The 25334-nt window shown below is 40.8% G+C and overlaps 2 protein-coding genes across 5 annotated transcripts in view; one reads left to right on the top strand and one right to left on the bottom strand.

The window, feature by feature from the left end:
• Positions 1-8737: 8737 nt before the first annotated feature.
• LOC119738211 (origin recognition complex subunit 5-like) lies at positions 8738-14919 on the bottom strand. 3 transcript variants are annotated; one of them, XM_038212978.1, is made up of 10 exons: positions 14849-14919; positions 13638-13749; positions 13246-13542; positions 12243-12435; positions 11538-11668; positions 10529-10668; positions 10172-10391; positions 9798-9908; positions 9281-9393; positions 8738-8906 (listed from the first exon to the last, which is right to left on the bottom strand). In XM_038212978.1, the coding sequence occupies exons 1-10, from the start codon at positions 14896-14898 to the stop codon at positions 8858-8860; spliced, it is 1416 nt and encodes a 471-aa protein (XP_038068906.1). In that variant the 5' UTR covers positions 14899-14919; the 3' UTR covers positions 8738-8857. The 3 variants fall into 3 exon arrangements, with proteins under 3 accessions (XP_038068906.1, XP_038068908.1, XP_038068907.1); XM_038212980.1 differs by having other exon boundaries at positions 8739-8906; positions 14778-14858; XM_038212979.1 differs by lacking the exon at positions 14849-14919 and adding an exon at positions 14778-14820 and having other exon boundaries at positions 8739-8906; positions 13638-13758.
• Positions 14920-15431: 512 nt separating this feature from the next.
• LOC119737061 (ATP-binding cassette sub-family C member 8-like) overlaps positions 15432-25334 on the top strand; it is a 37602-nt gene continuing 27699 nt past the window's right edge. For both annotated transcript variants that reach the window (XM_038211133.1, XM_038211134.1), the window contains exons 1-3: positions 15432-15585; positions 19405-20065; positions 21748-21984. In XM_038211133.1, the coding sequence (XP_038067061.1) occupies positions 19457-20065; positions 21748-21984 (846 nt within the window). In that variant the 5' untranslated portion in view covers positions 15432-15585; positions 19405-19456. The remainder of the gene's footprint in view (positions 15586-19404; positions 20066-21747; positions 21985-25334) is intronic.

Here is a 25334-nt window from a genome sequence, read left to right on the forward strand (position 1 = left end):
CCTTATCCAATGTTTAATTTTGAACACCTGTGAGAGGTATGAGTACTTTTCCTGATTTTTGGAGTGAGGGGATTGATTATTGATGTCTAAGGGAATTTATTAACTGATCTGCAACCCCAAGCACGCCATATTGTGTGCACGCAGATTGCAGCGATCACCTCACCCGATAAGCTCGAACTCGGACAAGATTTTTGAAGCCCTAACGGCGCCTACTGGCATGAAATCCTAAGCTCTAGCCCGTAATAGAGCGATCTGCGAATACGACCTATAGCCTTTTTTCCCGCTCTTCATCGCCCTATTGTCTTTGTTGAATTAGCTGTCGGTAAATGAAAGCCCAGCAAACAGCCGCGACCTTCGCTTGCACTGCAGGGCAGACGGCTAGTACTTGACTATTCTAGCAGAGCAAATACCCCATGCCCGTGGTCAAATTCAAAAATAGATCCGCGTGATATCGACGAAATGATGAGAGTGAAGAACCGACGAGTGTTTACGTGTATAGTGTGCAGACATGCGGTCCGAGAATAAAAATTAATGATTGCATTAAAATCCAATTTCCCGTTATTGTTTTAGTAGGATATAATTGTGTATGGTTGGGTCCTTTTACGAGTCAGATAAATTGATAAAAATATAACGTACTAGGAAAAGGCTAGAGAGTGAAAAAGTAAAATGTGAAGAGCGGATACTTAGGCTTTTGAATATGCGTAGGAATGATGGCATAATGTTCAAAATCTCATCTATGATTTTATGATTTGAGTGCAGCCTTTGACTTAAAAAAAGTGGTTGACTGGTTATGGATTTCGCCTTCAAACCGTCAGAATTCTCCAGAGATGAAATTCATTGGTAACGCATTTACAAACATATAGACCTATCAGGTATAAAAAAAAATAATAATAATTATGAAGGGCGCCGCGTTTCTTATTTTAACCGTTCCGTATGGTTCATGTATTTTCAAAAGATGGAGATAATTAAGACCCGTTGATAAACATCAACACGGTCACGTTTTCTGCTGTGTAAACGAAAGGCAAAAGACAAATTTACTTTACCATTAACGGTATAATGCAGTGGAATTGTTTGCACAGTAAGAAATTGCTAAACGGTTGTATAAAAAGACAAACGATTGCAATAATAGATGACCTTTTTCTCTTCAAAACTGGGCGAATAGGCCTATTCTTACGACACCCGTTAAATATATAAATGATAATAATAAATAAATACGTTGAATGTTTCACGAACACCAATACAATCGCATTTTCTGACAGCACGGCCGAAATAAACGCGTTACCGTTATGAAATAAACGCATTTATGTTTTGGAGAAAACAACACGTTTGATAAACACTACCCGTTTTTATATCAAGTATCAACATGTATACGCTTTTTTTTTCATTAGTCTTTGTATAGAGTGAACCAGAGGAAAGCGTTCGATCATGCGAACGTAAATGCCAAATACGACCAGTATTTTTTTTTAATATACTATCTAACCCAGATGAACGGTTAACTAAAACGTTTGCACCTGAAAATATGAGTTCGGGCCCATGTTCAGCTTATTTCTAACTTTTCGATGGATTTACAAAACTACCGTTCGTAGGCCCAGAATAATACATACTACGGCCTGCATGCCAAAGGAAAAGTGCATCTTTCTAGGCTGACTGCCTTGTTCATCAAGCTGACCCTGTCCAATCCTCGACTCCCGTTAAATTTATCAGGTAGGTCATCTCATCACTACTTCACTTCTTGTTCACGTTTTCTGATGTCTTCTTTGACTGACAACTTGCCTCTCACTTCAATCGCTTCACCTATATTGAAGGAAATAAAGAGGAAGAAATGCGTCCAGCCTTACGGCAAAACCAGGTCAGGTGTGCACGGCGATTTCTAAATTGAACTCCGTAACCTTAACCATGAGAGGTTGGATAAAGTGAACTTGAGTGATTCGCCATTAAACTGTTATCTAATTACTTTTACTGCAATCTCGTGGAGAGTTCAGGCTTATAACGAGTTTCATTATCGAATCTTTTCCACACGTAAAGGGGTCAAAAATCCACGACTTTCAAAAGAAAGTGCGTGATTTTTTTGTTTTATTTTTATAAATTGCGTTGAATTCTCTAGTGGCGCCGTTTGCTGAATAACGCGCAGTTCGGATGACGTTTTGTAGACAAATTAACTCGGCGTATATCCGACTCTTCTCTCAACGACCCTGCTCAGGATGATATTATTTCCTGATGAAAACAAGATTTGCAAAAAAAAATAAAGGTTTCAACGTCAGTCATAGAAAGACAAATTTGATTTTTTTTTTTTCATTTTAGTTTAAGTGGAGTCACCTATTCTAGCCAAAAAAGTAAGCTTGGAAGCAGGAGCTATAATCTAGATTACCTAATTCAGTAATTACTTCCAAGCTAAGACTTTGTTTCCTTTCACTTAATCCTACTAGTAGACTTTTATAGCTGTTAATCATTTACCCACCCAACACCATCCTTGGCTGAACCGAAAGCTCATCGCTATATGCCACTCGGGGGGGGGGGGGGAGACAAGGAAATGAAAACGCATCAAAATTCAAAACATAACAGTTTATTTACGAGAATTTGTTTCATGTTGTGGAGAGGGTTACCGCCCAAAAATCTAGAGTTTTTCGGCAACGGCCGTTAATTTCACTAAGATTATTTTCCCTTGAAAGAGTGCAGGGAGCTAAAAAAAAAAATACTTACAGCTTTGACAAATTTCTGGCAAAGGATTTTGGCCCAAAACCTAAACCTAATAAGTGGCATCTTTGAGACGTAAACAACTAATTTTTCCTAAAATTTGACTTACTTTTTTTGCTATTATTGCGCAGAATTAGAAAATTCAACCGACTTTTGTAAATGAAGACCTTTTGTCCAATTTTTTTTCCAGAATGCCGTATAGCTGTGAGACGACTTTTTAGTAATTTCGAAAATATTGTCGGCTTGAACCCGAACTAGAAAACTAAAAACAAATCCAAAACCAAATTCAACACGTACACAGAAACGAGCTTTAACTCTAGGTACCTTGAACCTGAACTAATGCATGAAATGTCGCGGAAGGCAAGGACGCACTACCAAGCAATTAATCGCTGCCTCCGACTTCTCACAGAGCAGAAAAGTGCATCGGTTGCCATGGAAACCGGCTTGTCAATTTGCAATCATCACAAGAGCTCAGGGTTTGGGATCTACTGAAGCTTTATCGTAACACAGTGAAATCCGTTGGCTGTTTTCTCAGATTTTTCTTATTTTTCGTGAGGTAACATCATTTTAAGAGAATTTATGTTTTTGCTTAATTTTAGTCCAGTGTAGATAAGAATTGGAGTTGATGAAAATTGCCCCTGGCCAGAGGTCATTCCGGATTATAGTTATCATCACCATCTTAGACATGAGAGTATATTTTCTCCTTTCCTTACTGTCCGTGAAATAGACTGACGTCATCCAGAGTACATGTCCTCTCACTGACATTTATTTGAGCTCAGGAGCTGATTTTTCATTTCAAAATATCTCGCATTTCAATCGGTTCCCGTCATCGGCAACCAGTCAGGGATTTTCTGCTTGACAGATCGCTGGTCGGCGACTTATCACAACAGAAAACTAGCTGCCGGCGGCCATTGATTTTACGCAGCCCGCCAATCATCTTGGCTTATTCAAATTAACTACGCGCGTGTAAACCAATCAGAATACTTATGTGGTGGTGATCATAGAATGACGTCAAAGTTTAAATGGAGAACCCGGATAAAATCAAACTTTGAGCTCTGATTCCACTATGTGCTTATTCTATGTATATTAAACAGAGGATTTTTTTTTGGTTTTTTTTTTAGATTTGAAGGTTTGCATGGTGGAAAGATACTAAGACAAGATAAGTTTGCAGCAGCACCATGTGAATAAATCTCTTTTGTGAGTATGTGTGGTTCTGAAAAGAACCGGAGGGACTCAACGTTTCGAACAGTATGCTCTGCCCGTCGTCAGGAGAATGAGGGATTCCAACTCACCGCACCCATCCTTATAACATCGCATCATCGTTGGAATCCCTCATTCTCCTGACGACGGGCAGAGCATACTGTTCCAAACGTTGAGTCCCTCCGGTTCTTTTCAGAACCACACATACTCACAAAAAGAGATTTATTCACATGGTGCTACCGCAAACTTATCTTGTCTTTGGATTATTTTTTGTTTCAGAAAATTCTTTTGACTTTTTTCAACTAGTCGATATAAAATGCAAGGCATGGGCGTAAATCCCAAGGGGGGATTGGAAGGATATCCCGCACACTTTTTGACGGGGGAGGGGGGGGGGCATTTAGATCATCCTCCCCCAGATTTTTGTGTTGGTAAACAAAAACAAAAAAATATTGAATTTTAATTTCCAAGTTTTAACTTTCCAACGGTCCCAATTTATTAAATAGTTTACTTAACATGTATACCCCTCCCCTACTTTTCGAATTTTCACGGCCGGGCAATTTTAGCAGTTTGCCGTATGGTAATCCCCCCCCCCACTCGCCGACGCGGATTTATGCCGTTGGTGAAATGCGTTAACGTTGTAACCGAACATTTGCCGGAAATCATGTTATTTAAAATGTTGTTCAATTTTGGCAGAAGAGTATCAAGCCGGTTTGGAACAACATTGTGCTAACTTGGTTATTTTACGAAAACGGATGGCGACTCAAATTTCTGTTGTATCCAGTCCAGAATAACGAGATAAGTCTACTATTTCAACCGTTTGAATGCATTTGTGTTGCAAGTCAATGTTTATTTGCAGCAAATTCCAGAAGGAATTTGTGTGGAATATAAACAGCAGCAGACAGGAACACATCTTGAATTTCAACAGAATAGTCTAAGCTTGCCACAATCCTAAGTATCCCAATCATCCACTCAAAACGTTGCGGATCAAAAGTTCATCAAATGTAGATCATTGCAAAGTCTCCAAGATCGTATGAGGATTTACTGTGAAACACAAGCATCAAAAGAAAAACAAGATGCGGTAGGCGTACAGTAGCTTTTCATGCACAAGATTTATATGTCTAATCCTACATGCGAGTGGATTAGTTGGGGATTCAATATAAAGACATGTAAAATGTCAGGAAGAGGCGGAATGTCAATTTATTATAAAATCTCGCATATAATAAAGATAATTTACGAGGAAATTTACAGCAAGGAACTTCACTATATAGAACATGTTGATGTTGTGCTCCGTGATGGTCAAGTAAACATCACAGGATAAATGCTGGCCTAATTGTACTCTTCAACCAAACATTATAGCTACAAATTAATGATGTGTACCCGTGCTTTTTTGTTTTCTCCTTACGATTTTTCAATTTATAGGCCCTGTGTTTTGTTTTATCGAAAAAAACCTCATTCCGATCTTGGTCGTCTACAACTCTATGAAAAAGCAATTTCACTTTGCGCTCAAATGAAAACGCCCTGCGAGATGAGACGGATTATAACTCAATATCTAAGCGTCGGTGGTTTTTTTTTTCGTTCGATGTCTCATTCAAAAGTCATTTATATTTCTAGGAAAATAGCAATTGACAAACAAATCTATTTTTTGAGGTGAAACTCGGAAAAAGCGCGGGGAACACTTCTTTAAACACGCATACAATAAAATGATACAAGTCGCAGAACTACGAGGGCGCTATTTAAGATGCTGAATAGCGAACATTGCTCGTGGGCCTCAACGTACATGTTTGGGTGTGGCAAATTTTTCAAATTAAATTGCTAACTTTAACTAGTAATTAAGTTATGAGCTTTTTGTGGTACATTTAGGAGACGTAGTAATAAAAACAGTTTTGAAATATGTTTGGGTTTTTAAAATTTAGTTTACCTAAACAAGACCAAAACAAATAGTCCGAAGATGATCCTCTACCATAGATAAAAAATCCGACGAAAAAAAATCACTATACACTTGGTTTAATGATGTATCCCCGTACTCTTCAACCAGTTCGATGTTTTATATTAATAAACTTTCAACTTGTATGGTTTATTCCAACCAAAAACCTCCTTTTTTATCCTTTCTTTGGACGTCTGCAACCCTCTGAAAAGGGTTTTTGTTTATGCCCAAAACAAAAACGAGAATTGAATTATTAGCCTGCAGCCAATAACTCAAAATTGTAAAGTAATAATTCCATAGGGCCTTTGTGACTAAACTTCGGTCGATGTCTCATTCAAAAGTGAATAACTTTGTATATAGGCCTAGCTAGCAAAGTAGCAATTTAGAAAAGCGATCTATCTCTCGGGATGAAACTCGAAAATAGAACGCTTCTTTAAAAACGCTTCAAATAAAAATCCAACTTTTCATGTAAGGTTGAGCGAACATTGAGTTGCCCCCCTCAAAAAAAAATCCGGTTGGAAACACGTATTTTTGAGAGAATGTTACACACGTCACGTCACTTCAATATTCTCGCCTGGAGGCGCTCACTCATCCACAAGGACTTGTGCGACGCCCGTGAACATGCAGTCAATACTCTAGAGCATAGTACACGACATTCATGAACAACATGAGGTTGCCGGGCAACCCAATGGCGTAAGAGAACTCCCTGTTTTCATCATCTAGCATGTATCCCAACCGTATCAAGTTTGAAACCAACCAGAGTTCGGTCAAGTTCTGTTAAGTAGGACCTCTATCACATTCTCCCGGGTGCACGACGTCTTTTTAAGAGAGTTTAGGGATATTTAGGTGTGTTGATGGTAAACCTCTTACACGAAAACCACCTTAACCTCCCCCCTTATACCCGCAACCCCCCCCCCTTCCCCATCCGTGTTTTTGGGAGGCGGAATCGGATCACATGCCCTGGGGCTCCAGCCAAATAAGGCCGACAAAACATTTCCAAAGCACGAATCAGTTAGTATATATAGGGCATCAAAACTATATGGAATCATATGAAAAAAAATATACTCAATGTTCCGTCTCAGAGCTATTACATATCCGTTGTAATCAATATGGCCTATACACTGTTCAACAATTATCTTACTTTCGTCCGTGCACAAACGTAACTGATGTAGTGTATTTTTCTAAAATTCTTGTCAAGCGGTATACGTTGTCCGGTCTTCATCCTGTGCATACATGTATTCATGAGAAAGAAGACTTGATACTCAGCTGAAGTGTGCGACCATTTAATGACTTCTCCCAAAGGCAAAATATATATACTAGATGAGCACACTTGAGCTGAGGACAGTGCACCGAGGTGACCTGGGCGCGTTAGGAGGGCACAAACTGACAAATTATGAAAGACGGATGGATGAAACGGGAAATAATAACTCGCGCCATTTGGTACAATATTGATCGTTGATTGAAGCGAGGTATGGACTGCCAAGGCTAAATGACATCGCGGTCCTTGCAGTCGGTCACTGACTTTGCATGGTGCTATCGTACCGTGAAGATAGCTCCACGACGCCAATTTGACCTGACATTTCCGTAGATCATATTCTCCATCTACGTTCGAATTGCTGATCAATTCTTCACGAGTATTCCCACATACCTGGACGGAGGCACACATGAAATATTAAAACTGAAAGACCAAATGTTCAAAGGTGTCTCTTGGAATATTTATGTTGATGCATTCAAGTTAATGTCGTTAATCTGAATATTACTTGGATTATTTCATACACGTATTTTAGATTTTGTTCTGCATTAATGCAGCTGGTCCGAAGCCCTTGGCCTTGTTAGCGCGGTCAAGCTGTCACGACGATAGAGGGCGCCATCAACAAGTATCAAAGCTATCAAATTTAGTCTTGGGAATTTCTATTTGGACACCAACTCACGAAATATCTCACGCGCACTGTATTAAGAGAAACAAATTTTAGCAAAACATTTTTAACTGAATCAAAATTACGTACATGAATACTGAACACGATAGGCGAAGCGGTCGGGGGAGGGGGTTTGAGTGTGAAGAAAGTATTCAATGATATAAACAACCAAATATTCTTCCTTTACTTTGCTGCTGGATTTGAAGTAATTAAATTTGAATGAGTACTTTTAGTTGCAAAAATAACTTTATTTCTTCTGACCTTGAATACATTTTTTTTAAGCATTAACTATTATCAAACATTTCAGATATTAAACACTCTGAAGGTATTTTGATCAAAATGATTACAAAACTTTATGAAAATTTAACCATTTTCTATAATCCAGTTTTGGTTTACAATTAAGAACAGTTCATTTGCCTCAAATATGTTCACACATTTAATAAATTGGATTTCAAAATACAGTATTAATGTACATTTACCTTAAATTCATACTTTCTGAAGAACAATAGAGTGTAGCACTTTACGCAATATGTTTGGGTTGAAAAATACAGTCTTGTGGTTTTTTTTTCAGCAGAATTTGGACAGACAACTTGAATTGAAATTACTTCACAAAAATGTGGCTCCTCATATACAGTCTTATGATATTCAATTATTTAATTATGAAAACACTGAATGCATTTCTGTTACTCTGATGTAGTGAATACTGTCGCTGGTTTGACTGAAGTGTCCATTGTAATCTGCCATCTACCAAGGGCAGATCCAGAAGGGGGGGGGGGGGCCAACGGGGGCCATGACCCCCAAAAAACGAACTCAATTTTTTTGTTTTAAGTGACGTCACAATAAAGGCAGGCACTGTGCGTACACCACCATCTTTTCCTAAACAAAAAATGGTTAAAGTGGTCAGAAATTGCCTCAGATCGCACCACAAGAGCATCTAGAATCCAATATTTTTTTCAGGGCCCATGCCGTTAGTTTTTGGACCCACTTTTTGGGGGACCAAAATTTTGTTTTGGCCCCCCCCCCCCAAAGAAATTGTGGTCTGGATCCGCCCTTGCCATCTACAAACATGTCACTTCCAACTACATGTACATGTAGTGTCAACTGACAACTGGCAGACCGCCTTTCATTTCACGAAGTCATACAAGTAGCGGATGACATCAAAGCTTACGGTCCTGAAACAAATGAGGGAAAAATAGAAAATAGTTAAAAGTTTGACAACAGAATTTACGAAGTTGAAGTCAAGTCCTCACAAGTCAATCAAAACTTGGTCACAAGTCTTAAAATGAACTGTAAAACAAGACTAGGCAAACTTAAGTAAAGCTGGTCCAAGAGTGCACACAATTCTTTTCAATTGATTAAAAATGGCTGTTCATTGGAAGTCTTTTCATGCATCTTGTCTACACAATGGACCGGTTCACTGGCTTTATTAGGTAATCACATGCGATATTGCATAAGTGACAGACAGTCAGTGATATAGGTGCAAAGATGACAACAGGCTGGCCGTCTTCAGGACCAGCAAACACCAATTAATGTTGACTAAACATACCTTGCGATAGATCGAATGAACTCCAGTGACACAGTGCACTTGTATTTGGGTGTATCCAACTGGTCCTCATGTCCTACTTGTGCTAACAGTTGCAGGGTTACCAGTGAGGAAATCTGCAGGGAACAAATTCACAGTGGGCCTTTTTTTTTTTTACAAAACAAGTTATAACAAATTTCTATAAAATGATTGGATACATTGAAGTTCGGGACCATGAGAGAAAAGGTGTGTTTACTAAAAACGGGGATAAAACTATACCTTGTAATATCAGTCGAGAAAAGGGGAATAAGCATGGCTGGTTAGTCTTTGGTTGGTTGATAATTTGTTTACAGAGTTCGGTTGGTTGGACAGAGTTCGGTTGGATTGGTTAAAATGGGCAAGGTGAGTCGTGTTGGGCTGGCGTAGACTTGGCTGGACTTGGCTGGGCTGGGCTGGGCTGGCTTAGGTTGGGCTGGGTTGGGTTAGCTTAGGCTGGGCTGGGATGGGCTAGAGTTGACGAGAAGGGTTCAGGGGAACTTACCTGTGAAAAGATATTGGCTGTTGGTGCCACCCTGGAGTCCACTATGCTGTAAAATATGGCCATCAGTCTGTCTAACGGGAATGCTCTAGGTCCAAGGAGCTGATGGCTGGTCTGCAAAGAAAAAACAACTAGAGAAATTAATCACTAATCCTCCAACCATGATAACGTTATGATGCCTCATCCACATACAAATCCTGTTTATGTTCCAAGGAAATGATGTACATGTAGTCTGCATGCAACCTCCATCTGATAAGTCAAACAGTTACTGGCTGACATGTCAGTAATGTCATGGCTTATTGCATTCTTGAAATCTCAGACGCTCTCAAGCAAATAAAATTACCGACAATGCTTGATCAGATGTTGTCAACACTCACTTCTTTCTTTCGATTCACAGCGCTCTTCTTGACCTTGCCGCTGTTCTTGGAGAAGAATCGGCGGTCGTAGCGGGCGGGGTTGTAAGAGGCCAGGTAGGCGGCAATCAGGAGGTACTTGGAGTAGAATGGCAGCTCTATCTGGGTCCTAGATGATGAAGGCAGGATACTAGACTGGCCTGTCTGGCTGATCTCGTCACGCTGGTACTTCTCCCATTGCTCACTGTCAGCAAAGCAACTCAACTTTTAGAGAACTCAACTTTTAGAGAACTCAACTTTTTTTTTCAGAATCCTTGCAAAACAAGCCTGAGGTTTTGGGTTAAATGAAACTTCTGCAGTTATGCTTTTGTAATGATGTACCTTGTAACCTCTCTGAGATACACCGTCTGCAATGCCTTCTTCAAGTGCGGCTCGATGTGCCTCCACAACTTGTGCGAGTCCTTCTCGGATGCCTCTCCTTTGGTGATTGGCTCAACGTACTTCGGGAAGTTGAGCTGTGCCTGTTGAAAGTCAAGTAATTCGTTTGATACCCAAGAAATATATAGTTTAAAAATGTAAAATGTAGGATTTCACTTATTTTGCAAGCCTCGTTAAGCTGGTCCCAGAGTACACAAAATTCATGTCAGTTGATTCAGAATGGTTATTCACTGGCAGTCTTCTCATGCATATGGTGTACACAATGGGCTTGATTTAGCTAGTGGTGGGAGAAATTCTGAGATTTCAAAATCCGGTTATCCTAATTGTTTTTAAACCGAATAATGATTTCACCGGAAGTTCCCTTCCAGCTCGCAGTCCTGCTAACAAAAAGTGGCGGGTGAGGTGCCGCATGCAATGCCCTCCCAATGACTGGGTATAGTTTGCAGGATTCAGTGACCACTGGGCCTGCACAAAAACACTCCAGAGCTGCAATGTTGAAACCTTGATGGAAACTCTCTGACAAGTTGAATGGGCAGGCTGTTCATATACCAAGAAGACCACTAGCAAGTGAATGCAGTTACAATGAGAGACCATGGAGCAAATTGGGAGATGTTCCAGTTGTGTTCTTTAGCCTGTCTCTCCAAAAAACTAAAAGGAAGGCTTAATGTTTTTTAATGTTGGTTTCCACTAACCGGTTTCTAAAATTGAAACCAAATAGTGGAATTCAAACCAAATTTAACAAAATCCAGCTTTAAATCCCATCTCTAGATTTAGCCAACTATGGTGTGATCCTATACGACAGCACTGCCCAGCTCACAAGTGACAGTCAGCCAGAGAGATACATGTAGATACAAAGAAGACACCTGGCTGGCCCCCTGTGTCCAACAACAATTCTTGGCATTGTCCCTAACGTAAATCTCGAAAAGTGTGATGTCTCAAAATACACACTCACCAGGTGCCTGATCTCGTTGAGGTCTCGACACACCATGTAGAAAATACTCATGAGTAAGTTGACGTAGGATGAATAGAACTCAGCTGAGTAACCCTTGGGGCAGTCACTGGCAATAATCTCCAATAACTCACCTTGACAAATGACAAAGTGAGTAAGTAGGAAGATGAGTCTTGTTATTATTTCTACGATTTATGATAAAAGATGAAAAACGACTGTGTGACCACTATGTGCAGGACACTGGTTTCTAAATGATGAAAAATACATATTTTTTTTCAACTTCTGGGGGCATTTGGTATGCAGCAGAAGTTGAACTCTACAGCTTGTCTGAAGCTGCATCCAAATCTCTTGTCAAGAGACAAAGGACCATGCTGAACATAGACTAGCCATAGCTCTAAACACACGTTTGGACATGGCTGAACTCTTGAACTCTTGAACTCAGTGTACTGTTTCATATGAATACATTAATTTTATGGCATTGCTAAGCATACGCTTTCTGCTAACAGAGCCTTCTATTTCATGGACACTGAAGCAGTAAGCACAGCGAACGGCTTAGCACGACAGGGATGTGCGAACATTTGCATGTGCATCTTCATCCCCGTGCAACCATTAGCACATGCACGTCATTAAATAGTGCTTAAAGTTTCGCAGAGTTTTTGCTATAGTTGCTGCAAAGCAGTGCTATGAAAAGTAGCCCCTGATACTCACTCTTTGTGTAATCTGGAAAGTGGATGATGAAAGGTTCAAAGTGATTGGAGCCGAACCCAAACAGAAACTTCTCCCAGACAATCTGGCTCAGAAGGAACACGCAGACGTTGCATCCGGATAACTGAGACAGGTTTAGGAACGCTGGAAGAAGGTTGCCGTCCATGTTGCGAAGACGCTCGGCTTTGTCAAGTACCTGGGAGTGGAAACAGATTTAATGCATGCAAATTTATTCATGATTTAGCTCCACCCTTTTCATTGTTTTTCCTCCTCATTACATGCTCCAGCTGTGCTCTTCACATGCATATGCATGATGCTGAAATCTTTTGCATGTATGTTGAGCATTGATCATGGCTGTGATTGGTCAAAGCTTCATGGGGCGGGGCTTAAATGGAACAGTCCATTGGATTCCCAGTTCATAATGGACTGTTCCTGATTTGCCCCTAAGCCCCGCCCACCTATGGTTTGGGTACATATCTCATCACAGTGCTTGCGACTGAGTTGATCAAGCCATCTTGGTCACCTGATCAAAAGTCACTATCTGAGTGGTCAATATGCACTGTTTTATCAATAGGTATAGGGTCCATTATGGAGAGATTGACAAGGCAAAATTTTGGAATGTAGCATTAGAAGGGATTCTTATTGCATTCATTCTTTTCTGAGAAATATGAGATATGCGTAAAGCGCTCGCCTCTCACCACTGTGGCCCTGGTTAGTTCTCGGCCAGGACCATATGTGAGTAGAGTTGTGTCTTGGTTCTCTCCTGTGCCACGAGGGTTTTTCTTAGCTTAGTTTTTCTCCAGGCCCTCCGAAAAAATTAAAAACTTTCAATCTCAGGCTGTGCTCCGTGGTAATAAATGGGTCGTATGGCGGCTGCCTAAGGCACCTTTACATGCCAGCGGCTCGACCATGTTGTAGCCGCGTCCTTTGCAATTCAGCTTCTCAACTGCGAGTAAGCCTGATAAGCCTTTAAAAAATATTTTAAAAATATCAAATCAAGACTCACAATATAAACTGTCTGATTTTCAATCCCTCTCTCTTCAATGGTCTTTTTCAACAGTCTCACAAAAGTGTTCATGTTCTCGCATCGATTTAGACTGCTGTAGTTGTTTTCAGGATGAGGCTTGTGATTGGCCACTTGGTCCAGAATGCTGTCCAATAGCTGCCTGGACGTCTGACACTCGATGCAGTTGACAAACGCATGGGGAAGGGACGCGGCCTTGAGTAGGGTAGAAACAACCAGGGTTTTACCAGTAGCACCATGGCCGTATATGAACACTGAGGGACAAGTTGGCTGGGATGGCTGTAAAAAAAAAAAAAAAAAAATTGAAGAAATCATTAAAATCATTCTTGAAAGAGAAGTTGAGGTTAGATAGTTAAGTGTTTTTTTGTACGTACCTCTCCCATAAGAGAATATAACATTGCCATCTGTTTCTCCCGACATAAAATCCTGCTGGTGACATCTTCTGTGTCTGAGGCAACAAGACTAACATCCTCCATCTTGAATTCTCTATAATCGCCAGAAAAAAGAAGAAAATTCAGAGTAGGCCTAGGATATGGGCTCCATCACAAGTACCCCCTCAACGGTGAGAAAGGGAGAGGTGGGGGAGACCACTGGGAGAGACATTCGAGTGCATCGCAGATGACGTCTGATGCTCATGCGAAGATGCTATGGCTATGTGCACTTTCAGAAACAATAAAGCCGTGCATGCTCTGTGCCACCACACGCAAACCAGAACATTCACGCAGTTTGTCTCGCCCATAGGGCTAGTAAAAGTGGTAAAAAAGGTGCCCACATGGAGCCCATACCAACCTAACTACATATGTGTCAGTTTAATAGCTTGAATAATACACAGATGAGGTTTGAAAGAATGCTGGGAAAGAATGTTGCAACCTGACGCTACTGTGGCAGTTGTGTACAAAGTCTATGCCTTTTTAAAGTATTTCCTAACAAAATTGGAAATACTTCTCAGTCCCAGATTCATGTCTTATCGTCATTTTTGCAATGACCTTCATTGAGATGTTATACGAAGAAAAAGCAGCATCAGGTTGCAACATTCTTTCCAAATGCTGCATCCTGACACCACTTTTTTCATCATAATATTATCTTGATGAATGAAGGTCAGTTATTGCAAAAATGTCGAAATGATGTGAATCGGGGACTGAGAAACATTTCCAAATTTGTTAGAAAATACTTTGAAATTCTTCTTGAATCTCAATAAACTTTGACCCACAACCACAGAAGTGGCGTCTGGATACTACATTCTTCCCAAAGGAAACTGCGATTGAGAAACATTCCCAGTTTCTGAAAATTGCACAACTGTCGGTCCATAGATTTTGTACACAAACGTAAACAATATCACTTTGGGGGCCTAGTATCAGTATCACTATCACTTATGTACGAATGTTTTGCCATACATGTACTGTATGGCAAATAAACGCCACTTAAACGTAGCGTCTTGAAAGAAGATCCACAAAATACGACGATCAAATCCACGACCACTGATTACCAAGCTGTCAATAATCGCTAAAAATTACATTCAATTTCAAACCATGTTGCCGTGTTACTGTATAAAGCAAAAACGAACAAGATTAGCTTGTTTTCATACTCCGCGCGTGTTGCAATGTCATTGCACTTTTGCGGAAACTGCCGAGTCATGGATCGCTGGTTCTAAACCGATTGCGAAGAGTCACCCAATCGCGAATCAATGAAACTGAACAGCTATAACCGCAAACCAATTACTTTACTTTGACCATGGAGCTATAAACATGTTTTGATAAGGTTGTAAAAGGGAAAATCTGCTCCCCCATATATTACACAAAATAATATGAAGGACGGAAGTACTAAAGTTTTCATATAAAGTTGGTCTCTTGTGCCATGGAGGAAGGAATAACCTCCATGCTTGTGCTAGGAATAAAAACACAAGGTTTGGTGTATTTCGGACCCTCTGGAAAAAATATATATTTGGTGCTATTTTTGCAGATCCAACGCACAAATAATCCCTATATCATCACAGGCTGCAGACAATTTGAAATTTGCAAATACATGTACAAATTTTATGCTTTCTTGACCATTAAAAAAATAGTTGTTGTTTATTGCGTAATGCCGTTCTCAATAAGGCGAACTGTTTTAATTGGGCCTTGAATGAATTGGCGGCTGGCATACTTTTGTCACTTTCTTTGACTGCCGGCGCGGTCACTGTGCACGGTGCAGAGCGTCGAGCGGTCGGTTTATACCGGTGGTTAGAACTTTAGAAGCTTTGGTTTGGGGTAAAAAAGATTGATTCCTTGACAATGCCACCGCCATAAGAGCTAGGAGAGGTTCTGACTGGTGACTGTGTGAAAGGTAAGAGGGTTTGGGCTTTAAAGTTTTAGGTAGCATTATGGTGTAGGCCTAGTGGTAGCTAGGGCACAAACGCCAATGGTGTGGCTCGATCAGCTCATTGGTTTCCTGTGTTGTTATATATTGTGGGAATCTTACTATTATTATTAAAATCTTAAACCACCCTACCTAATTACATGTCCATCATGCCAATTGAACATTGTTTTTCAGACTGTTCTTTAAATATGAAGTTCAGAATCACTGCCACTGGCATGACTGGGTTCATTTGTGCCATTGTGAAGCAGGGGTGGGAAATCTCAGCTTTAAAGCTGATTTCAGCTTTTTTTGTTTTGGATGTCAGCTTTTTTCCCTCACTTGCCGTGTAAAAAAGTATAGGAGATTTCCAAAGTTCAGCTTTTTTACACATTTTTCAGCTGTTTTTATCAGTGGTCACTCACACCCCTGGTGAAGGTCAAAATATTATTAAATGTGCAATATAACTTATTGACATCCCTACCACCATGCCTAATTAACAAGACCAGTTGGAGTCTGGATGCTGATACATAAGAGAGCGTCATTATCAGCCTCCGTCCAGACTCCAACCGGTCTTAAACATAGTGTTTAAAAGCAGCCAAACACACACTTATTTACTTATTATCCAGTATCCACCATAAAATAAGTAAAACTTCTGGAAACAGTTATTGCTCAGTCAATACATGGAGATTAATCCTTACATTCCTTCATGTCCAATTAATTGTTACACTGTTGAAGTTGACGTGGACGTGTACATTATGCACATTGTAGTATTTAATAATAGTTTCATAATATGAAAACCTGAAATGTATCTCTCAACTGCGTGATGTATTTTTTCTTTTGGAAAATTTCAGTGGGGGGGGGGGGGGGGGGGGGGGGGGGGATAGGGAGAGTAGGCAAGGAGGTTTGAACATTTGTGAGGAGATCTATCTGTAATTCAATACAGAGGCCTACAAATCAAGACACTTTTAAGGTGTTACTGCCAAATTTGCTGGGCGACAGTAAATTTTTTACCCATCATTCTCAACCCTACAGATCATGCAAAAAATCCATACATGTATGTGAGCACAAACATATTTCACAAGTCATACAACCAGACTAAATTATTGCATATTACTTCATTTCTCAATCCCATAAAGCAGCTGAATGGGTCAAACACCTTATGTGTGCAGTCTAAAAAAACGGCAAATATAAGACGAAATATTTTTAAAAAACATGTTTAGCATCCCCGCCCGCTTCCTTTTTGGAAGCCACCTTTTTTGGAGGCTGCTTTTTTTTTTTAACTGAAAAATTATATATTTTCACCAGTGACATCTTTTTGGCCATATTGTCTATTATAAATGGCAACCATTTATAAAAAAAAAAAAAAAATGGCGGCAAAAGTAGCCCAGTTGGACGGCCATTTTTGAGAAACAAAAAAACAAAAAAGGGCCTCCCACTTCCTTTAAAAAAAAAAACATTTTCGTTTATACCGGTATTGGCCTAATACGTCATGTGTACACGCATGGTTCCAACACAATTTGTTTGGGGGGCAGGGTCCATGGTGTGTACTGTAGGCCTACTCACCAGTCTTTTGTATGATCTCTTTTGAGTTGTACAATGTGCGTTGTGTGTACCCAACCGCTCTTATATGGTTGTGCATGCATTTGCATTTTTTGTGGTTATGTAGCAGCCTTCTCAAATCTGAGGCCCTACACTCCACATTCCATAAAGCTTAAGTTATGTGTGACCAGTCGTGTTTTGCAACAGACAGGTCTCAGCCTTGATGGAAGCAACAGCACTCTATCATGCACGTCACATGCTTGTTCTTCAAAAATAACGAGCACCGTAGACCCAACCTCGTTTCCAGGGTGTGGAGCAGGCTGCAGTACGCGTTGCCATTGCCGGTTTTACGCAGAGCCCGGAAGTACACAGTTTAGACTTTCGATTGGTCAGACTGCGCACGGTATACTAACGTGTAGTCCTTCTAAGTATTCATTGCACTCGGCGCAGGTGCGGCAAGCAAAGCATAGGAAACAATAGGGACACTTGGTGGCCACACACCATGGAGAAAAATATTTTGCCAAGGTCACCCCATACTACTGTTTGGTGAACACTTTTGCAGTATGGCCAAGTAGAACACGTAAATGGAACCCCTACGTTGAAGCCGCTGACCTCACACACTCTTGACTCACAGAAAAGCCAACACAGAGGTGACCAGGCAGTCAACATGAAAGCGCTCATAACGGCGATTCCTGTGCAAAAATGCAGTCACGAAAAATCGTCGAAACGGATCACCGGTCCGTACGGAAAAATTAGGACGACCCGAAGAGTCTGACCCGGCGGAAGACACCCTCCACATTTTTCCATGGACGTGGAGCAATTTTGGCGTCGCGGGAGACCGCGGTCTCGGATCTTTTCAGGAGCAAACATTTCTCGGAGGCCGAGTAAAACTTGCTCTCATATATAGATAAGATGCATAGTACATAGGCTGTACAACAGGATGCGCCATTATTTTGATAACATAATTAACGCCCTCTGTAGTTACAGAAACTTTTTATTGCAACGCCTTCGCTTGGTTTTAACTTTCCTGCAATCACATTCTAGCATAGCTAGCTGCATTGATCAGGATCATTCCAACATGCCCTGAATTATAGAATAGATTAGGCTACATATGCAGTGTGCATGATAATTTGAAAGCCTTTGAAAATGTTTGGGGCAGGATGACTTTGCATTTTTTTGTGCAACATTAACAATATGCCGATGTATAAGTTTAAAGGTTTCATTGCTTAAAAGATAAGTTATGTAACATGGATAATAGCTCCATGCAGTCCGGATGTGTGCAAATATGAGACACAATAAGCATTCTTGCGTGTTAAAGAGAAAGCTGCACGTTTCACCATTGTTGCATACAAGTACAGCCAGCAAGGTCCATGGTAGCTCCATGGTCTGCCCATGTGCTTGTGTTAGACCACGTATTGTAATAGTAAAAGTTTAGCCCATCGTTTTCAGGTGTTAAATTTCATGTATGTTCTGTATTATACATGTACTTGCTCACACACACTCTGCTGATGCATTCCTTGGAAAAAATGTTGCAACCTGATGCCAATTTTTTCTTCATATGTCATCTCAATGAAGGTCAGTCATTGGAAAAATGATAAGACATGAATCTGGGACTGAAAAACATTTCCAATTTTGTTAGGATATAGCAAATGCATAAGACAATTTTCTTGACTCTGCGTAGACTTTGTACACAATCGTGGAAGTGGCGTCAGGTTGCAACATTTTTTTCCAATTCCTTCTTTTCAACAATTTCACTGGACCATTTTTGTGACAAGAGTTCTAATTAGTTTCTTTTTTACTTGATTGTACATGTATTGTTGCAGTAGATTTCATCTTGGTCATGGAATATATTCACTGATTTTAGTCAAGGTCGGACCGCTGTACAGGCCAATTGGTTTTTGTGTAACAGTTCTGTATCACTGATTGTGTGCTTTGTGATGAGTGAAAAATGCATGGTGGATAGAAGCGGTGCGTGGCACAAACAGTTAAAGTACATTTTTAAAAATGGAGTCTGAAAAGAGCCTGTCTACAGTGTACATGTACATTTGATATGTTTGTTGTAAATTTATTAACTCAGTCTGTTGGAGATAACTGAGCAAGTACATGTACATACATACAAAAAAATGCTGCATAAGATTACAGATGAAAAATCTGTAACCGAATGCTATGTATTACATGTTTCATGTACATGTACATTTTAATGTACCTGAATTGTACATTCTCTCTGTAACAGTGTATTGCACTTTTGCTCTTTTTTGTGTGTTGCAGGATTCGGACTTTCTTTGAGTAGTTGAGCTTGAAAATCTCCAATAACCTCAAAATGGGTCTGGAGAAATTGAACTGGTACTGCGGCATCAACGACTCTGATAATCTGAACAACTTCACCTTTGACGTGAACCACACCCTGTACAATGCCTGCTTTGTGGACCTCATCTACACCTTATCACACCTCATCTTCATCTTGCTGGGCGTCCTGGTGCTCTTCATTCTCGGATGCTGCACTCGGATCCGCAAGGAGCAATATCGCTACCTCATCCAGTACCCAGGCCACAACTTGCGCTGGGTGATCTATTTCATCTTGTTCACCCTGGTGCTGTCTCAGATTGCTGAGAGCATCTTAAGCGAGTTGGAGGTGCAGAGTTGGGAGCCAACCCGACCCCACCTCTACATCCCAGCATGCTTCGTCCTGGTTGCCTCGTTCCTGTCCATGTTCTTCTACAATAAGATGGAGACATGGAACCGCCACCACATGTCCTGGCTTCTCGTGATCTACTGGGTGCTGGCCCTGGGAATCGAAGTCATCAGATTCCTGAATTTCTATCACGATCCCGAGGTGGACTTCACCCTCTTGCGAGCCGATCTTAGTCTCGCTGCCATGGTTATTTACACCTTGTTGCTGTTGCTGGAGCTCAATGTGATCAGAGTGAAGGTAAGTTTTCATTGATATAAGGTTCATTTTGAAAGCACTTTATTTATAGAATTAACTCTAACCTTCCCAACTCCCATCAAAATTCATCCACTTTGGGAGATTTTGGCAGACAAGCCATCTGTACTAAGTACATCAAAATTCACATGCAGTAGTGTTGGTCTTGTGGTGGATTTCTGCAGATTTGGTCCTGAAGCATTATGTGAAGCAGGGTCAGTAATGGATTTTGGCGGACTTGGTCCAGTACTTAGAAAATACTTTGAGAGTTTGGGTTAGGGTGTCTGCAGAGGTAAGTTTTATGAATCGGCTTATAGGAGAATATTGCTTTCAATAGCAAATGTTATGTGCAAAGCAAAATAATAAATCGATAACTAAAATAAATTAACAAAAAAACATAACAGAGAACCAGGATATGTCTGCCACAGACTTCCTTGATATTGAATTTTGAAAAGATCTTGGAGGGATAGTGTTTGGGAAGCTTGGTAGAATTGTGGGAACTTTTCTAGTGTCACCAGGAAACAAAGTGACATAAGCTGTGTCGCGGATACCGCCATCTTTGAAATTTTGGGGGGCATTGCAATGAAAAGACGTCCCATCATGCTCAGCTACATTTGCACGACGGGACGTATTTTCATTGTAATGTCCCCCCCCCCCTCCCCCTCTCCCCCAATTTCAAAGATGGCGGTATCAGCGAAATGGAAATGTCACTAGCTCTTGCCTCCATTCACTTCAAGGGCTGTAGAGGCTTCAACAATGTACATGTGCAATGTATGCCTGTGCAGTGTCTGTCTAAAGTTTCCAAATTCTGAGTTCGTGTATTGTGTTGAATGCAAGGTGGCTGCACTGTAAACATGGCTTATAGCAAATATTGGCTTTATGAGATTGCATAAGAGAATACATTACCAGTGCCAGTATTTTTTTTTTAGTGTAAACATGAAACTGACCCTTATGAATACCCAAGCTCTCATGCTAGATGTTTCCCCAAGCCTATATTTTTATGTAGAACTTTATAATTTAGCTCATTGAGTCATTTTGGGTTCCCGACTATGCAAACTCTGTAACTGCAAAATAGTCACATTTAATAGTTTCTTGCAATTGACAGTGTTAAATTAAGAAACAAACTAACATTTGTGTGGTGAAAATCATGAACAAACCGACTTTTTGTTGTAAGTCTTGCGTTTGAAATAAGATGAACAAGTGGGATAAAATGATTACATTTTGGTTGTTCTAATCTCAAACCCACTTCACATAGATTCTAGTATTAGAGCAAAGCCACAAAGTTAGTCTAACATGGGGTAGTGGAAAATGTCAAGGATGAATGAACCATGATTACTGTCCTAACATTCAATTCATTTGTGCTGGTCCCAGAGGGCCAGCCTAGTGCCCTCTACGAATCTATTTCACTGACTCATTGACCGGGCAGTGCTGTCGTATAGGATTACCCTGTAATGCTGATGAATGGACTAAATCTGATATTGTGCAGACCAGATGCATGAAAAGACCTGTAGTGAATAGCCATTCTGAGTCCATTGAATTGAATGTACTAGATTTACTCCTAGGCTTACCTTGTCATGTTTGGTGAAGTAAAAACTGATTTTTCCTAAAATTGTCAATGCAAATTGTTTATTCCCTTCCTGATGTTTTACATTGTAAGTTTACATAAGACCATTCTCCTTTTTTTCAAGATCTTCAAGTGTTGCTGTGAGGAGGAGGAGTTTCCTGAAGACCTGAAGAAGGAGGACATGAACTATCTACAAGGCTACACCAGCCTGCTATCCTCAGCGTTCTACTGGTGGCTCAACTGGATCTTCAAGAAAGGTTTCAAGCAAGCTTTGGAGATATCTGATCTGGGCAGTCTGTCTGAGGTCCACACCACGCAGTATCAGAGGGATGCCTTCACTAGGGCACTCAAGAAAGAACAGGTACACATTCTAGCTGCTTACCAGATTGATGTAAGGCATATACATGTAATAGTTCCAGCTTAATTCTCCCCAGGGGGCATTTTCGCTTATGGAGTCTGGGAAAAATTTACAAAAGGAGAAATTTGGAAGGACTGTTCAGTGCATTGCCAACAGTGCCTGAAGCCAGTGCATTGCCAACAGCGCATGAAGCCAGTGTTGTGGTCGAGTATATTTTTCTGAGCTTTGATTGCTGAAGTACTTGTATGTCCAAGTACGAGTACAAGTATAGGTCTCGGAGTATGAGTACTTGTACTTCCGAGTACGAATACGAGTACTTGTACTTCTGAGTACTTCTTTTTCCCAATACGGCCACATGTCAAATGGTTCATGGTGCATAATTGGCCCAGGCCCAGTCAGACCGATATATACAGACCCACTTACGGCTAGCTGTTAAATGTGTTTGTTCAGGCGTGCACAGTGGAAAATCAGGAAACTCTGCAAACAACCATTTCAAACTGAAAGTATCAATAAACTAAGTTTGTGGTAAATAAATTTATACATTTTTTTTTTTTTTGAGTACTGCTATTTGAGTACGAGTACTTTGATGATCGAGTACAATTTCGACATGTGGAGTACGAGTACTTTGCTTCCCGAGTACAAATACTGTCACTTCAAGTACGAGTACTTTGACATTTGAGTTCGAGTACTCTAAAAAAAAAAAGTACTCGAGTAGTAGTTGAGTACAAGTACCGTGAACGAGTACCGCAACACTGTCTGAAGCTCAGGCGAAGAAAATACTGGTTGGTGTGATCCAGAATAAAGTTAGTCGTGCGTCCCTCATGCCATAAGAGTCCAAACCAATACATGAATGCGGTGTGCCCGTCCCACTGGAGGTGTTACAACTGATAATGTAGTAACCAACGGATAACGTATCACCAACCGATAATGTATCACAAATTGACCGATATTGTATCACTAACCGATAATGTACCAAAAATTGACTGATAGTGTTGTAAAATTTGTATCCGATAATGTATCACGTGTCGACGGATAATGTAACTACAAAATAACTGTATCCGATAATGTATCACCACGGAACGGATACTGTATCAACCAATAAGGTATCAAAAAACAACCGATAATGTATCAGTATGGGGAAAAGGTGTACACAAAAATACCCCCTATCTAAGCTGCCTTTGTCCGTATTTTGAAAAGGCGGACATTATACCAGTAATTTTTTTTTTGGGAGGGGGGTGTCACAGCAGAGGGAGGGGGGGTGCATTTTTTTTAGGAATTTGTATGCAATTTGTTTTGGGACACAGCCCCCCCCCCCCCCCCCCCCCCCCCCCCCCCCGGATCCGCGCCTGTGTTGGCCTCAAGGAAGCGGCAGGCTCGTGACGTTTGGACTCCAAACTGTGTGGGTTGAACAAACTGAAGTCAGTGGGTAAATAACAAATGACGTCACATGCGAACGGTGCCCCCCCTAAAAAAGCCAGGGCCTTATTTTGTACGGTACAGTAATATTGTGTACATGATTGTAGGATTTTATCAGCGCTCCCCGTTGAAAATATGGCACGACCCCCCCCCCCCTCATCGACCCCCTCCCCCTCACCCCCCCCCCCCTCATCCCCCCACTAAATGAGCAGTAATGCTGTGATTGTGCCCTTTTCAAATCTGTAAGAAAAAAAATCGACTGGGGTCGACAAGAGACCCATGAAGCTTGATCGCATCTACACTATCTTCGACGATTGCCGCCTAAATCCGGTAAACTTGTTACATTGTATCTTTTGTGACAGCTCAAGTTTCATGATCATTTCAGATGGTAGTTTTGCTATACACATGCCTCGCCACTCGTATGTGTTCCCGGTTCATGCACAGCGCGTATTTTGAATGTGCAAAGTTACTGGGGGAGGGAATAGTCTGGGAGACCATCGCAAGTTAAATTGAACGTATGCGCGCGCCGAAGTTGCCTGACGCTCATGCGAAGACGCTGTTGCTAATATCCACATTCTGGCACATTCTGGAAGTGGTGTGCAACTTTGCGCGCGAACCAGTACAGTACGCACATGCTGTGTCCCGTCCATTGATCTCCGTATGGTCCCGTAGTGGTAAAACGCGCCCTCTTGTGTCGCAGCCCATATGGAGGCCAAGTGTCCGGAGAAAAGAACTTGTCCACATTCGGTGCGGATGTGCGAGTGCGGTTACCCCCCCCCCCTTGACATCAAAAGCTGAATACGCCACTAGCCTAGGCCCACGTGGAAGTAGAGCGTCTCCAAACCAGAGCAACTCCCTACCTCCCGAATTCAAAAAAATATATTTTTAATGATAAACTTTCTCGAGTGGGGACTTATCATAGTAAAGGCACTTATAAGACTTTAATTAATTTGCAATATTCCACCTTTTCCCAATACTGATACATTATCGGTTGATTTTTGATACATTATTGGTTGATACAGTAACCGTTCCGTGGTGATACATTATCGGATACAGTTATTTTGTAGTTACATTATCCGTCGACACGTGATACATTATCGGATACAAATTTTACTACACTATCAGTCAATTTTTGGTACATTATCGGTTAGTGATACAATATCGGTCAATTTGTGATATATTATCGGTTGGTGATACGTTATCGGTTGGTTACTACATTATCAGTTGTAACAGGAGGTCTCAAAGCGCCGTCTCCTGTTCTCGCTAAGAGTCTATAGGACATTTCTTAGTCCTTCAAAATCATTCGCTGTGTAGGAAAATAGTGGCATAATCTTATAAACTTTCAAAGGATATCTGAACCCCACATAAAGTTAAAGTTACTTGGCACTACCTGCTTAAATCTCGTAATATCCTCCAAAACCACCCGATGAATTTTGCAAGATTTTGCAAATATATGCACCTGCTGCCAGGAGTCTCACAAGAATTTTTGGGAAAATTTAAAATTGTCACGGACACCAAGAACTGACGCTTGGTTGCACGTGAGTGCCCGGCACACAGGCATACTTTACAGAACCGAGATGTTTTCGTTTTCTCGAACTGACACACAGAACTTATACACTCAATCCATACATTTTCATTTTCACAAACTGAAAGCGGTCTTAATTTCACCAGTGTTTGTGTATGCTCAAAAGTATACGAGTGGAGTAACTTCGTGTCAAACCTTTCAAAGGGTTTTTCTCTGAATTGTATTTCCACCGTGTGCTTGTATTTCATTTTGTGAACTAAACGTATTCTGTGATGCATCCGTGTACAAAGTACTCCCACGTGTCGTTTGGTGAAACAATTGATTATAGGGTTTCACAAACTGACGGCACACACTGCATGCATATCAGTTCGTGAAACGGTGATGAAATAACGGTTTTCTACAAAATTACGAG

Source organism: Patiria miniata, unplaced genomic scaffold (assembly GCF_015706575.1).
Source record: "Patiria miniata isolate m_02_andy unplaced genomic scaffold, ASM1570657v1 HiC_scaffold_3, whole genome shotgun sequence".
Lineage (NCBI taxonomy): Eukaryota > Metazoa > Echinodermata > Asteroidea > Valvatida > Asterinidae > Patiria > Patiria miniata.